The sequence below is a fragment of the Colletotrichum siamense genome (assembly GCF_013390195.1).
Source record: "Colletotrichum siamense strain Cg363 chromosome Unknown KSG_Cg363_contig04, whole genome shotgun sequence".
In the NCBI taxonomy this organism is placed as follows: Eukaryota; Fungi; Ascomycota; class Sordariomycetes; order Glomerellales; family Glomerellaceae; genus Colletotrichum; species Colletotrichum siamense.
Window position 1 is genome coordinate 1,225,578 of NW_023501017.1, and position 14,225 is coordinate 1,239,802.

Below are 14,225 nucleotides of genomic sequence, written 5' to 3' on the forward strand. Positions count from 1 at the left end.
TTAAAAATCATAAAAAACTACTTAATATTATTAATAGTAATATCTTTAACGCGTTAAGTATTAATCTTCTATACTTTAAGCGTCTTAATAGCTAGGTTTTAGTATAAAAAGCCCTCTATCTACTTCCTCCTAAGTAGCTATATATCACTAGTAACATAAAAGATATATTTAGTAAACATTTATACATATTAATAGCTAAGCGTAAAGCTTAAGGAGCTTTATATAAAAACCTAAGTTATTAGAGCTAACTCCTACTTTATACTTAGGCGTTATTTATATACTTTTAACTTATATTTTAATATAGCACCTTTTAAATAGCTATAAATAGTAGTATATAATACCCCTTATTCTCTCGTAGCTATAAAAACAGGCTAACTACCCTATATAGCTATAATAGTACTAGTGAGGTTATTAGGGGTATAACTAAGTATATAAAATATTATAGTATTTTTTTTAGATTTTATTTCGATCGTTATAGTAGTGAAAAACCTAGCTAACTAGGATGATACATATTATGTAGTATGCAGGTTGCGCGACGCGACGCGTTATCAGTTGTGGGGGGATTTCGTTGCTTGGGGTGGGGTCTTAATCCCTGCTTCTGCTCAGCCTATCCATCCGTGGATCAGCAAAATGTCAACGCTTCTCCAAGCGAGCAGGCCATCCCTCTGCTGACATTGTACTTGCACATAACGATCCCGCTCGCGTCCAGATGTCTGCTCTCCACCATCTCCAACTTGAATCCGCCGTGGGGCATCAGCGAAGCCTCCTCGAGCATCCGTGTTCCCTTCCCCAACATGACCGGCATGATGGCCGCCTCCACCGCGTCTAGCATTCCGGCCTTCAGGCACAAGCCCGCTAGCTCGCCCCCGCCCATCAGCCAAATGTCCCGGCCCTCGCCGTTCTTCAACTCCGCCACGTGCCCGATGACATCCTTCGACACAACCGTCACGGCGGGGTGATCTTCCGCTTTCAGGGTGCGACTGAAGACGGTGAGATTTTCTTTTGGTTGTTTTCGCAAAGGGTTCTGCTCGCCCATGGCGAACATGCACTCATAGGTCTTGCGCCCCATCAGGAACGCGTCGAATTGCGCGTACAGCGCGTCGAAGTCGATGTTTGAGTCCATCACAATCCAGTCCGTAGACCCATCGGGGGGCGCAATGAAGCCATCGACCGAGGTGGCAACATTATATCTCAGCTTGCGCGTGGGTTCTTTCATGGTGAATCGAGATGAGATTTAGGTTGATCGTGGGCCAACGGTTCCCCAGATTCGCGGATGCATGCACCTTTTAAGCCAGGCTCTCGGTCCGAGATCACCTGTCAGATCGAGCTTCAGAAACCTCAGGGTCGCATACGTGACTCGATCGCTGCCCTGTCCCTTGGCACGAGAACGGACTTCCGACAATTCGGTTGCTTTCTGATGTCATTTCGTCTGTTCCTGTTGCGCGCGGGATCCGTCGCTTCGCGAGGCGAGCCGCTGAGGTGCGAGTGCGAAGACTGTGCAGGCACGCCTACGATCGGCATCCCTACATGCAGTCCTGCAGGGAGACGGAATTGAGCCGTCGGGTTTGGGGCAGGTTGCCATAAATGAACGCGGTGAGAGCTCGGTGAGGCCCAGCTGGGTGACTAAGTATTAGGCAGGGGAATGATTGAGCGTTTCACAAGCGGTAACCCTTGGGCGACGTGTGAAACTGGGCCGATGCAGTGACGTTACAAAGCCGATGATCGGCTCAGATTCTTGTTTCTCTGTAATAATCCAGTAGCAAGTGTGATGTGAGCAGATTTACTTCCTAGTTGCATCTCTCATGATGAGTCGAATTGGTACTAATCCAAATTTCTACTCCGCTTCCGTGCGTTCACCATCCAACGGCCTCATACTTCAGGGACCATGTCCGCGTGCGCGTTCAGACCAATCAAATTTTGAAAACCAATGATGTGCAGGAAAACGTAGACAAAGGAAAACCAAAGGTAGAGATGCCCAGACTTGAGGAAATTCCCGTAAGTAAGTTACCTTTTCAAGCTACAAACTAGCCCGATGCTGACTGTACCAAGGGAACATGGCCATCAGATGTGATTTTGATGCCGCCTGGCGTCATATTTACAGTTTTTCCGAAGAAGGTGACTAGTTGTGTAGTTTATCTATCATTAATTTCTTCGATGCACATGGTTGCTTCATAGTGACGAATTAATTGAGCGAACAACAAGATTGAGTTGAAGTGAGGTAATCAACGAAATCTCGAAACAGCGGGAACCATCAAAAGTACTTCTCTTTCCCAGTGACATCCAACCTTTCCATCCCCGGCTCGTCGTTTAGCACGAGCTGCACATTATGTTGCTCATCTGCTCGAGCCTTCACCGTCTTCTTCCACACACTCGGGGAGCTGACGCCCACGGCAGCGTCCGCAAGGTCGGCATCTCTCGGAGGAGGCGTCTTGAGCGCGAGAACGATCAGGTCCTGTAGGTCCGCCCACGGCACTACACTGAGGACTCGTAGCCTCCTTCCCCTACCAGTCAACTCGACAGCGTGTGCAAAGCCGACTGTGAAGGCGTAGAGCGCAACCGTTGCTAGGTAGATGTACATCATCACCCGTGCGAAGGTAACGGTCTTCCGCTGATGGCCCGTTCCGTACCCGTATCTCCTGACGTCGAAGTCGAAATTCAGAAGACCGGGGAGAATCCTGTCGTACAAGTCGGTTAGAGTGTAGTTCCTCACTTCAACACCCCTGCCAAAGTTCCATTGAGTTTGATTTGAGTGGAGCAGCTCGACGTTGAACGTTCCATCGGAGTTAGTGTACTGTGCATTCAAATCGATACCTTGCATCTTTTCGTCGTCGCCCTCTCGTATCATCATCATGGGCCTAGCCATTCCCGTGCGTGCTAAAGCCTCAGTGAGGTAGACACCGAAGACCTTCGAGAGGAACAGCTCCGCGTCTTCCGTCTCTCTATCATATATGGGCCACTTCCTGGAACTGCTAGCCTTGGAACCCAAGCCGCTGATGAGGTCGATGATTCTGAGCACGGCTGAGGTATTAAAGCTGATGCCATCTTCAGTGGTCATCTCGTACGAAGGATTTAGGTACGGAAGCCAGGTGCGGTTGAACCCGATGACGCGGGCCCCTTCAACCGATGTCTGGTTATAAACCGACCGTAGTGTCTTTGCATTACTCAGGCTAGAGTATAGAACATCGCTGACTGCGGGGTCCAAGGAAAAGTTCGAGGGGATCCAAGTGGCTAGAAGACTGCAGGTGTAGGCTATGTCCTTTGTGTGATCATCTGTATTTGGAACCTGTCCGGCAATGAGAACCACGGAGCGCACTTTCCCACCCTTTATAGTGTACTGAGTGGAGATCGTGTCATTCTCCTTGGTTTTGGTGAATAGAAACTTCTCTTTGAAAGTCGGTGGAGTGTCCCGAACTTTCTCGCAGTCTCCGTCGCCAAAACAGTTCATGGCCTCCGTTGGATATGCCATGCTTTGACCCGGCTCAGTGAAATATTGTTTGTCGTAAACCCTGCATTTAGACTGCACCATGGGCTGGTAGATTGGGCTGTCCAATTCTCGGTCGTTGGGGTGCGTGTAGTTGACCAGCCGGGGCGTAAGTTCGTAACGAGAGCTACTGTGTACAAGTCCAACATTGTAGCCATCAATGTACTTCTGAATGAGACCGAGTCCCATCATGAAAAAGTTGGACGTGGTGGTTGACAGGACAGTTTTGTATTTGCCATCGGCTTCGACGTGTACCAAATGTCGCCGCACGTCTGTCGTGGGAAATTGGAACGTGAGGTTGTTCTTCAAATCGGTCGCCCCGTAGCTTTCGGCCCAGTTCCATATTTCCGAATAGCCGCCAGCCGGACACCATGCTTCGTACATTCCATCTATAGTCTTACATTCTGATATATCCGGTGTTGCATTGAATGTGTGCGGCCACACTCTTTCCGTGATCGAATCGTAAAATACCGGCAGCGAACGGTCGGAAAGGTTGCTGAACGCCAGGGAATGAGCCAATGGGAACCATCCGGGGGTCGGAACAAGAAGGACGGCCGATGCAGGTCCAACGACTGTGGACATGAGAGTGGCAAAGATAAGAAAAAGGGCAATGATAAACTCCCACGAGATGGGGTTCTTGGGGTCTTGAGAGTGGCGAAAGGCTTTTGAGGCGAGGTAGAGAATGTCGCCAACTCTATAACCACCGGTAAGGAACCCCAAACTCACGCCGCCACCAACCAGTCGGCGACGGAGCATTGCTATCGCGATGGAGGAGAATGAAGCAACGATGAGAAGCTCGTGAATCTTAGCGGGCAGCTGGAGTATGTTGTTGATGACATCGGCAGTTAATCCTATGTTAGGCCAGGGCCCTTCCATGGGAAACCAGTACCAGTCTTCCCAGCTGATCCAAATGATGGCTGCGGTGGAGGCTAGCGCCGGGATATGGACAAGCCATCCATTGAGATAGCGCGATAGGTTTGTGCGGGTGATTGATTTTGGCTTGAGGTTTGGATCGTACGCGATTTGCTTCCCAACACCGTCTAGGCCGGGGCTGTGGTACGGATGGACCGAAGTTATGTAGTCGTCTTTGAGTGTTGAGTCTAAGAAACGATGTTGAGAGTTGTCAAAATGAACGTCGATGCTGGTGCGAGGATCCGGGGATTGCTCGAGCAAGAGCGGCTCCTCGAGCGTGGTTCTGGCACCAGGTGGAAGCGGCCTTCGACGTACCGGGGCAGGCTCTATCGGGTCATAAGAGATGATGCTTGGACTAAATTCTCCATCAGACGGCGTAGCATTCCCCAAACGGGTGTATCGCTGATTGAGTTCCACGGCATCAGAATGCGAGGCCATCTTGGCAGCAACGCATTGGGTATAAGTCTGCAGGTTTCTTCGGCACAAGAAAGAGGCTCTTGTGAATGGGGGTTTTGTACGTTAAATTCTGCTCCCATGATGGAAAATCAGGCTGGCTACGGCGGCATGCGGGAATGCGAGTCCGGGTTGGCTACCACATGTAGGCTAGTGTACTCTCAGCCTTCGGCCTTTGGAGGGCCGGGTAGTGGATGGTGATGCATCCTACCGGTCCACTGTTTCCTGCATCTCTGCGGTGCAGTTGCAGGATCAGGCCTCTGCGAATAATCATCCACGTGCGACTTCACCCGTAGTCGATAAGCTTTAATCCAGGACGTCATGAACCGTGACAATGGGACGCAAAGAGAAATCACTGCCCAGATTCTAAACTGCTTTTTCTCAATTAGTAACGCTTTCTATGAGTTATTCAGGGAGTCGAACCGCAAACGTGTGTTGTACAAGACCTTTGCCTCTGTCCTTCTAGGCGCGGCTCATGTACCCGGCACTCCTCCCACGTGGTTCAAGACAGGGAGTTAGCCAGAGAGTTCGCTAGAACGTGCTACTCAAACCGGCGGGTTCGATCAAGCTGAGGTTGTTCAGACAAATGGCGTCGAGACCAGGCTGGGTTCCACTGGGACCCAACCCCCGCCCTCGTCAAACTTTGTTGGGGGCCGAAGGACCATTAGCAGACCATGTGATGCGATAAACAAGCCCCGAAAAATTGCATCTCTTGCCTTTCCGTGCCCTTGTGAAGATTCTTTATCTCGAAACAATGACCGCGTGCCTGCCTTTTTCAAATTTTCGGGTGAGAGGGCAAGGTCCGGTAGCGCCTGTTCATAAGGCTGTGGCCTTTTCGCTTGAGAAGATTCGAACGAGACTCTATCCCTATCTAAGCCACGCAGCTGTTTGTTTCACACGCGACAGCGGCTGGCGTCCGTTATCTTCAGCCGTAAAATGCCAAGGATTTGTCGCGCGACTTCGGACCGTATCGTGTTGGAAGACCGTGGTAGCCCAGAACAAGTTCTGGTGAGTTGTTTTTGGCCCCGGAGTACGAATGCAGTAGTGGGTCACAGCAAGGAGATTGCGGTGCGGCGCAGGCTGACATGAGCCGTTGATCGGCGTGGTGGCATGTAACGCTGACTGCGCAGCCTGATTGGTAGTGGATTTCGAGTAGACGCATTTAAAACCGACCTTTGCAGTACCTGAAATTCTTCGTGGGCGGGTGGGGCATATGAGCGATAAAGTCGAGCTTACTATTGCCAGCCTTGTAAATACGAGGTTGGTGATTCCTCCCCATCGAGATAAGCCACTACGTAGTTGTGATGCTGGAATCGTACTTCGAACCCTGAGTGTAGCTTGAAGTTAGACAGCAACGTCTGAAGCTGTCTTTTCGCGGGACAAAAAGTGAACTACGTAGTAATGACAAGCCAAAAGATGAGGCCTAACCATTACTTCCTATGCTATCGCAAGTATCGCGTGAACTCACTTACTTCGTCTGCGCCTCAGAGCCATCGGCCTCAACTTCCCGCGGCCCAACTTTTCTCGTCCGACCAGTCGCAGGGATCAGGTCTAATATTTCAAGGGGCCCGGAGAACAATAAGCGCCGGAGCCGAAACGTGTGTCCGGGGATTGAACGAGATGTGGGGCCGTTTACCGGCGAGGAGCCGGGCTTCGGTGCTCGGTCATTACGGCGCAGTGAACAAATCTTGGGAGGAGTCATCGCTGAGAACTGACGCGGTTGCATGGTACGAGAACACGCTTAGGAACCCAACAGGCACTGTGCCCTCAACTGACTTCCAGAAGGACTCGCTCGTTACGCCCTAAGGCGCTCTTCGGGCGCCACTCCATGAGCACCCGGCTTCCGAAGCATTGTGTGGGTATCATTTCGGAAGCAAAACATTGCCGCATTCAGTGGTCGTTCAACATCGATTTATCATCGAGGCTAGCATTCAACGCACAAATTGCTCACCAGGACCAAATCTCCACCACGATCGCACATCAAGATCAGTTACTACCCCAAAACATGCGATCCGCAAGCCACTTAACGTTGCCATTTGGCTGTGGATGTGGGGCGGTGAGCGGCTACCCGGGAACGAAAACGAAAAGTGCCTAGTGATCCAGTCAATAACTACTTGTCAATATCGTGAGTCCAATAAATTTCTTCGTAAGGCATATCAATTTTCTTGGTCCCGGACATCCGATGCAAAGTGGAAGGAGGCTGCATGTATGTCTTAGTTACCGTTTCAGCCACGGACTACATAAACCGAAGGATCTTTCCCCCTCATCTCATGTTCCGTGTCAACATTGCGCCCGAAGCCACATTTGAGCAGGATCATTCATCTATATCGCCTACACTTGTCGCAGCCGACCATGTCATCTTTCAACCGAATCGCTGTTTATGGCCACCGTGGCTGGGGAAGCTCCCGGATCGTGAAGGCTTTGATCGCCTCCGGCGCGCCAATCAGGGTACTGACCCGTCCTGGATCAGATGTATCCAGCCTTCCAGATGATGTCGAGAAGGTCGAAGTAGATGTCAACGATGAGGAACGTCTAGTCGGCGCCCTCAAGGACATAGACATCGTCATGTAAGATCCATGACGCAGCCGCCATATTCGAGAGTACTGACAAATATTCTCACCAGCTCACTTGTTGGTCATGAGGGGGTTCAGAGACAGCATGGCTTCGTAAAAGCCATTCCCAAGACCAATGTAAAGCTGTTCTCGCCATCCGACTTGGCCGCCCGCTACGATGAGCAGGGCATGCGTATCGCCGTCAACAAGAATAAGGACGAGGTTGAGAAGGCGGCAAAGGCCGCAGGCATCCCAACCACGGTTGTCCTCGTCGGAAACTTTGCAGAGTTTGCGCTGAACACGCTGTGAGTGCGGTAAACCATTCAACTGAGTTGATGTGCTGATTTCCTTTGCTTGAAGTGGCATGGGTGTCGACATATCTGGGAATCGACTCATCAACTCCGCCAACAGCGCTGAGGCTAAAGTCAACTTGTGGTAAGTCTGGAACTGCGCCATGCGGTTGCTACAAAACTTGAGGCTGACATCTTTTCATTTGCAGCACAAGAGACTACGTGGCGGCGGCCTATGTGTCCATCTTCACCAAGACGCCAATTGCTCAAATTCAAAATCGGGCCATAGCTTTGACAGAACTCTCACCCACAGGAGAAGACGTTGCAAATGCGCTGAAGGAGAGGAACGGAGAGCCACCTCAAGTATCTAACCACAGCCTGGAGAAGATCAACAGAGAGATTGAGGATGGGCTTGCTTCAGGCAGTCTGTTTACCCTGTCGTGGTACTGTCGCAAGATATGGGGCACAGGCCAGCAGGCGCAGATGGTTGGAACGGATCTCTGGGAGGTCGAGGGGTACAAGAAGGCGAATTTGAAGAACTTGATTGTGAATGGAAAGCTTGAGCACTACCGCGAGATGCCACCTCAAGTCAGAGAGTACTTTGACAGCTGTTTTTGAGCCACCATATAAGACAAGACAGAAAGTACGATGAAACAAAGCCATGAGAATGCTGCAAAACAAGTTCGGTACGCGCCCAATCTGCCAAAGCCGCCGTCGCGCGTATCTGCCCAAGCAGTTGATTAGTCTCGTGACTGGAAGGCATCCCATTTCGGCTCATCACCTTCCTTCTTTTCTCCCCTCCGCTACGCTTCGGGAGTCGAATGATACCGTAACATCGTCCGTTCTCATAATGCCGCGTGGTCTGTGAGCCGACTCAGCGGTCCCAACGAGAATACTTTCCTGGCTACTAGCGTCGTCTCGGTCATGCCGTGACTGAATGACAGTTGAGGTCTTGCCGAGGACATGTCCATTCCGGTTCATGGGTCTAGAGCCGTCCATCTCGATTCCACCCGATCGAAGGCCACCTGTATCGCTCTGTTTCTGATATTTCCGGTCCGTCGAGCTTAGGACGCGACGGCCCAAGGCCAGCTCGACGAGGGGGCCGAGGACAGGAATGCACGAAGCGATGATGAGAGTGTTACCCTCGACTCTGCGGTGACATTAGCTTCTCCATCATAATGTTTGAAAGCATCATTTTACATACACTGTCCAAACTACAAGGTCCGCACTATCATCTAGTTAAAATAAGTGAGTATGGTATCGTCTGCGACTCGAGGTTGGCTTACAGGTGAAGTCTTTGCTGGCGAGAGATGGCAGCCGCGTGCTCTTGTAGATCGATATAAAGCAGGAACTGCCATATACAGGTCAGTGTCTAGAAGCAATGAACAGCTTGGGTCGAGAATACCCACATTGATCCAATGCCCAGCGCAACACTAAGAATAAGCTTCTTTTTGATATTCATCTGAAGCCTCATCAGAACGGTGGCGGGGTATATTGCTAAGTACAGATCAAGTGCGGCCGAATATGCTGCAGAAATATGTTATCTTTCGACGCAGTTCAGTGTCTGCGAGAGATAATCACGTACCACCAGTCAAAATAGCAACATCGATCAGCACCCAGGGGCTCCAGCAGCTCTTTTCCGTGATCGTAAAGTCCCATTGCGCTCGTGATGGTGTGCATTGGGCAAATAGGATGATGATGCACAACAGTACGAGCACCAGACAGATTGTTGCCAGTGACCATAAGACGATGCGATGGACCCTTCCCGGGTTAAGTATCCTGACTAGTAGCGCTACCACCGCGAATTTGGGCACCGTATATGCGAGAACATTGGGTGGGAAGCCGGAAATCGTTGACAAGACAGCGGCGGACTGTTGTTCTGTGGAAAGCGTACCGACGTGGCGACCGTTGCCACTTTGAACGGCCCATATCTCGAGTCCGACTGTGACATAGCTGAGAAGCTGGAAAACGGATGTCAGCAGTCTGAGGCTTCTTACTAGGTAAATCAGCACTCTTACCAGTGACAGGACCGTCAAGTGGTCATCCAGTTGAGCTTTTCCAAGAATCTTGGTTCTCACAAACAATCGACCGAGGACGAAAAGAGTGCTGATGCCGACAATGATGCAGATGGTTGCGATTATGCTTGTGCCTTTAGATTCGGCGGATGACTGACTTGTTAGTGACGTGTCAGCCATGTTCACGACCGCAATCACAAACGAAAACGAGACACATGATGAGGGAGGGAAAACTTTCGCAAGTTTCCTTCGCGGTTGCTGCGACGCACAAACACCTCTACACGAATTCCGATAATGTTACCGCAAAAGAACTTGGACCATCGCGCGAGGACTCAAGAGACCCAGTTTTCCGCCGTTGTTGGTGCGATGTCGACACACCTACGAGCAAGGTGCACGTTCCGACGCAAGCCTGCTATCGGCCAACTCCCCTGGCCACGGGGAAGATACCTGCAACAGTCCGGCAAAGAATCTGGCCAAATATTCATAAGTCTCGATCAGGGAGGAGTGGCAGAGCAAGCAGACGCCGGTAACCCATCCTTCGACCTGAAGCGTACATTAGCCCCGAAGCACTCCTGAGTGTGGATATGTCCGGTGAGCAGATTTAATGACCTGGAGGTGGAACGACTCGAACCAACAGACAAATACCCATGCACGATCGTGAAGATTTCCCCATCAAGAACGCGCAATGCTCGGACAGGTCGGGCCTGCGGCCGCAACCGCGGGGATCACGATCCGCAAGCTCCACCGGAAGTCGTTCCGGGATCCTGGACAGTTTCCACTTTGAAAGCGTCCTCGTCCAATGGCCGGACTACTTGTGATTTCTCTTGAACCAACAACAACAACATCAGCCCATTCTATGCAGGAACGTTGGAATCCCCTTGTCAAGTTTTTGTGTAGCCCCTGGAGATAGGAAGGTGCCCCTCAAACCTCCTTCAACAACAATCAGAGTGGAACGGTTGAAAACACAAGTGTTAGCTCATGGAAACGCGTTGGAGCAAGACCAGGCAAGAGCGCCGAATCAGAAAGTTCCATGGAACTTGAGCATGGCGCAAGCTGCCTACGGTCGCGACAAGGTCCATCACCTTCCTCCTCCACCTCCCGATGGCAACTAATATCCGGCAACCTGCCTTTTTGAGACGAGCTCCTTAAGGGTCTGGCCGACAGCAGAGACTAAAAATCATGAGATGTCATCCAGGAGGGAGAGGGGTTGGATCGGTTTAAAGTATCATGGGCGGGTCCAGGAATCGGCCGGGGAAGCCGCTGGTTGCGCCGGGGGAATAGACAGTTGGGACGATGGTTACCCATGCTGTCAATGTGGCTCTGTTTCATTAAAGACAGGTCTATGGCCAGTGTCCTTACACCAGCAGCTCATCTTCGCGTTGCGTATTCTGAATTCGGTAGTCGGCATTGCTTCCTTATTCCCCCTTTGTCGTCTTCTCTGTACCTTGAATTTCAAGTCGTGTTTGGTTTCTTCCACACCCGCAAAATGGGCTCCATACCAGAACCACCCAAGGAGGTTGACATCTCTGTTGCTTTGAGCGCGTGTGACCTTCCCAGCGTCAATCAACATGTGAAGAATATTGCTGGTCTGACCGAGGTTGTGGCTTCTAGAAATGACACTGCTCGTCTCAAGATGTTGGCAAACGCACGATCACTCGTCCATGCCCTGGAAACTCCGCGAGAGACTATGATCAAGCATTGCTGGGCGCAGGTGCGATATAACTTGACCTGTTCATTCCTTTAAGACATGTCTAACGTGTGATTCTGGTATAGCCCGCTGCATTCACTGCACTCACATACGCCGTGGACTCGGGACTCTTCACCTTGATGGCTCAGACGCAAGCACCTCAACGAGTATCCGACCTCGCTTGCAGACTTGGACACGATCCAGCTCTACTTGGTGTGCTGTCTCTTCACGAGCATACTTCACTTGAGATGTGGTGCTAATGCGTAGTAGGTAGGATCATGCGGCACTTAGGAGCGATGCAGTACATCACCGAAACCGGGCCGGATGAGTACAAACCAACGAACTTCTCCAACGCATTGACAATCACAAGTATGGGAGCTGGTTATCCTTGCGTGTGAGTGCAGTCCAAAACCTTCATGGAGTCCTCAATTTACTAATGATCCAACCTATGTCCAGTGCTGGTGCCTGTATGGAAGCTCTTGCAAAGTTCCACGAGTTCGCCAAGAAGACCAACTACCGCGAGCCCCACGATGTTTTCAACAGCCCTCTGCAATACGGATATAACACAAAGCTCGACTGCTTCAGCCACTTTGCCGCCAATGCACCGTACGATATGCAGTTTGCACAACACATGGGTGCGTATAGACAAGGCAGACCAAGCTGGATGGATAAGGGATTCTACCCCGTAAAGGAACGCCTTCTTGATGGTTTCGACCACTCCGAAGATGGAGTTCTCCTCGTTGATGTCGGTGGTAGCTTTGGTCACGACATTGACGAGTTTCGGAAGAAGTATCCTAAGGCTCCTGGAAGGCTTGTCCTGCAGGATCTGCCAAGCGTCATCAACCAGATCGACAAGTTGGAAAACACGATCGAAAGAATGGGACATGACTTTTTCGATGAGCAACCAATCAAGGGTAAGTCCTCAGCCTGATCTTGATACAACACGGACGAGTTTGACTCAATGAATTTCCCAGGCGCACGGGCTTATTACATGCATTCCGTGCTCCACGACTGGCCAGACATCAAATGCGAAGAGATCTTGGCAAGGACGACGGCTGCTATGAAACACGGTTACAGCAGGTTACTGGTCAACGAAAACTGCATCCCGGATACTGGCGCCGATTGGCAAAATACCGGACAAGATATCATGATGCTAACCCTTGTTAGTAGTAAGGAGAGAACTCGTCTTGAGTGGAAACTGTTGTTAGACAAGGCTGGATTGAGGGTCTTGAAGATCCACGATGTTGGCAATGGCGTTGAAAGTCTGATTGAGTGTGAGTTGGCTTGAAACCAAGGAATCAACGCTACCGCACGATAGTAGAAAGCTTTGCTGTGGGTGCCTCAGTTTCCGCCACTCTTGACTTCGTCTGAAGTTCTCGTTGCGATATAATTGTTCAACTTCAGCTGTCCACCACTTATGAAAACACATTTGATGTGTTGTGCAATTATGCATTCTGCCGATGCAGCGGTTATGCAAGGCATTTTGTTTCTGTTGCTGACCAAAACTGTGCTTTGTATCATGCGGTACCCGTGACCCGAGTGGGCGCGCCGTTGTGGCGCCTCGGGCATCCTGTTTTATGCATGCAATGTAATGACTCGTGATGCATGGAAGGAAAACCAGTGGGCTTCGTACAAGTAAAGTCCAGGAAATAGTGCTAATACCCATCTGCAAGGCATCCCTCCACACCCACTAGGCAGAGAGAGCTCCCTGATGTTCTCTTAAATGGCTTGAATATCTTTAGAATAGATGCACAGCGACTACATTTGAACATCTAAGAGCTGTTGTTATTACATGAGTGCCAATCGTTCATCCATCAAAAAGGGACATCGAAGTGACATTAGGAACAGTCAAAGCGACGAAGTGGAAAAAATCATAAAACGCCTATTAACGTAGTATACGTTATTCAAATTGGTGTGTTTTTCAATTTTGGCTAATGGAGAACTGCGAACGGCATAACGTCGCAGACTCGTCATTCTCATACGCTGGCGATGTCTAAAACTAACCTTGGGTGACCATTCGACCATACTTGGATGCCTTTCATCTTCATGTTTTTTGTGCTCCAAAGAGTTCTTATTGAATTTGTAGGCAGGCCTTGATCTTAGCTAATTCGATAGCGGGCACCCCTAGCTGGAAACTCAGTGAATTTCGCTAATACACTTCCTAATTTTCAGCATTGACAAGGTCATTTGCATAAACATGATCTTCTGTATTGAATCCGCCGGTGCTCCTTTTTGGCTTCCTCGGTGACCTAGGATTCGGTGTTTAGCATCAGGGATCACCACTCGTCGTCCATCGAGATGCGATTCTTGCACATGGTGTATGCAAGTGAGGATAAAGCAGGAGATTCAGAGCCTACTTGTCTTTGTGCCAGTAGACCATCTTGAAATTGACCAGTGTATTTGATTTTACGAAAGACTATTAGAGCATTACCTTTCAAAATGTCATTTTCAAGACGAAGCATACCGGCTGAGGTTCCAGCCCCGTTCAGAGATATTGTCAGCTCAACATGCAGCGGCTAATTACATGGTTGATGGGCTTTCGCTCTGGATGGGCAGGCCTCTATATCACACGTTACTCTTGACTGCTTTTGTTGGCTGTATACCTACTATTTACAACTTTCTTACTCATCACCATCGATGTGTAAGGCCTCACCGCTTCTAGGTAGAAAGGTGGAGCCTACGTCCAACACGTGCGTCCGCTGATACGACTCTCAGCAGACCCCAATTCAGCCTCGCTTGTTTTCTCTACTAGTCCGCCCACGCCAATACCCTTTCCAAGATCGCCTCCCCATCATGTACGTCGTCGATACCTTTCAGCCCTACCGACGGAGTCCA

General features: G+C 50.2%; 5 protein-coding genes across 5 annotated transcripts; 2 read left to right on the forward strand and 3 right to left on the reverse strand.

Annotated features, from left to right (window-relative positions):
* Positions 1 to 622: 622 nt before the first annotated feature.
* Positions 623 to 1,216, reverse strand: yyaP (Uncharacterized protein; the record flags this gene model as incomplete). The annotated part of the gene is made up of 1 exon (XM_036638108.1): positions 623 to 1,216. One exon carries the CDS (start codon positions 1,214 to 1,216, stop codon positions 623 to 625), a length of 594 nt encoding a protein of 197 aa, XP_036496047.1.
* Positions 1,217 to 2,251: 1,035 nt separating this feature from the next.
* On the reverse strand, positions 2,252 to 4,831 carry CGCS363_v006260 (uncharacterized protein; the record flags this gene model as incomplete). Its single annotated transcript, XM_036638109.1, has 1 exon — positions 2,252 to 4,831. One exon carries the CDS (start codon positions 4,829 to 4,831, stop codon positions 2,252 to 2,254), a length of 2,580 nt encoding a protein of 859 aa, XP_036496885.1.
* Positions 4,832 to 7,198: 2,367 nt separating this feature from the next.
* Positions 7,199 to 8,306, forward strand: EGS1 (Eugenol synthase 1; the record flags this gene model as incomplete). The annotated part of the gene is made up of 4 exons (XM_036638110.1): positions 7,199 to 7,413; positions 7,470 to 7,703; positions 7,759 to 7,833; positions 7,898 to 8,306. The coding sequence occupies 4 exons, from the start codon at positions 7,199 to 7,201 to the stop codon at positions 8,304 to 8,306; spliced, it is 933 nt and encodes a 310-aa protein (XP_036496886.1).
* Positions 8,307 to 8,465: 159 nt separating this feature from the next.
* CGCS363_v006262 (uncharacterized protein) lies at positions 8,466 to 9,920 on the reverse strand (the record flags this gene model as incomplete). Its single annotated transcript, XM_036638111.1, has 7 exons — positions 8,466 to 8,838; positions 8,893 to 8,923; positions 8,975 to 9,039; positions 9,098 to 9,215; positions 9,274 to 9,649; positions 9,707 to 9,856; positions 9,906 to 9,920. 7 exons carry the CDS (start codon positions 9,918 to 9,920, stop codon positions 8,466 to 8,468), a joined length of 1,128 nt encoding a protein of 375 aa, XP_036496887.1.
* Positions 9,921 to 11,189: 1,269 nt separating this feature from the next.
* Positions 11,190 to 12,678, forward strand: mpaG-2 (O-methyltransferase mpaG; the record flags this gene model as incomplete). Its single annotated transcript, XM_036638112.1, has 5 exons — positions 11,190 to 11,414; positions 11,477 to 11,603; positions 11,661 to 11,784; positions 11,847 to 12,304; positions 12,365 to 12,678. The coding sequence occupies 5 exons, from the start codon at positions 11,190 to 11,192 to the stop codon at positions 12,676 to 12,678; spliced, it is 1,248 nt and encodes a 415-aa protein (XP_036496888.1).
* Between the last annotated feature and the right edge of the window lie 1,547 nt (positions 12,679 to 14,225).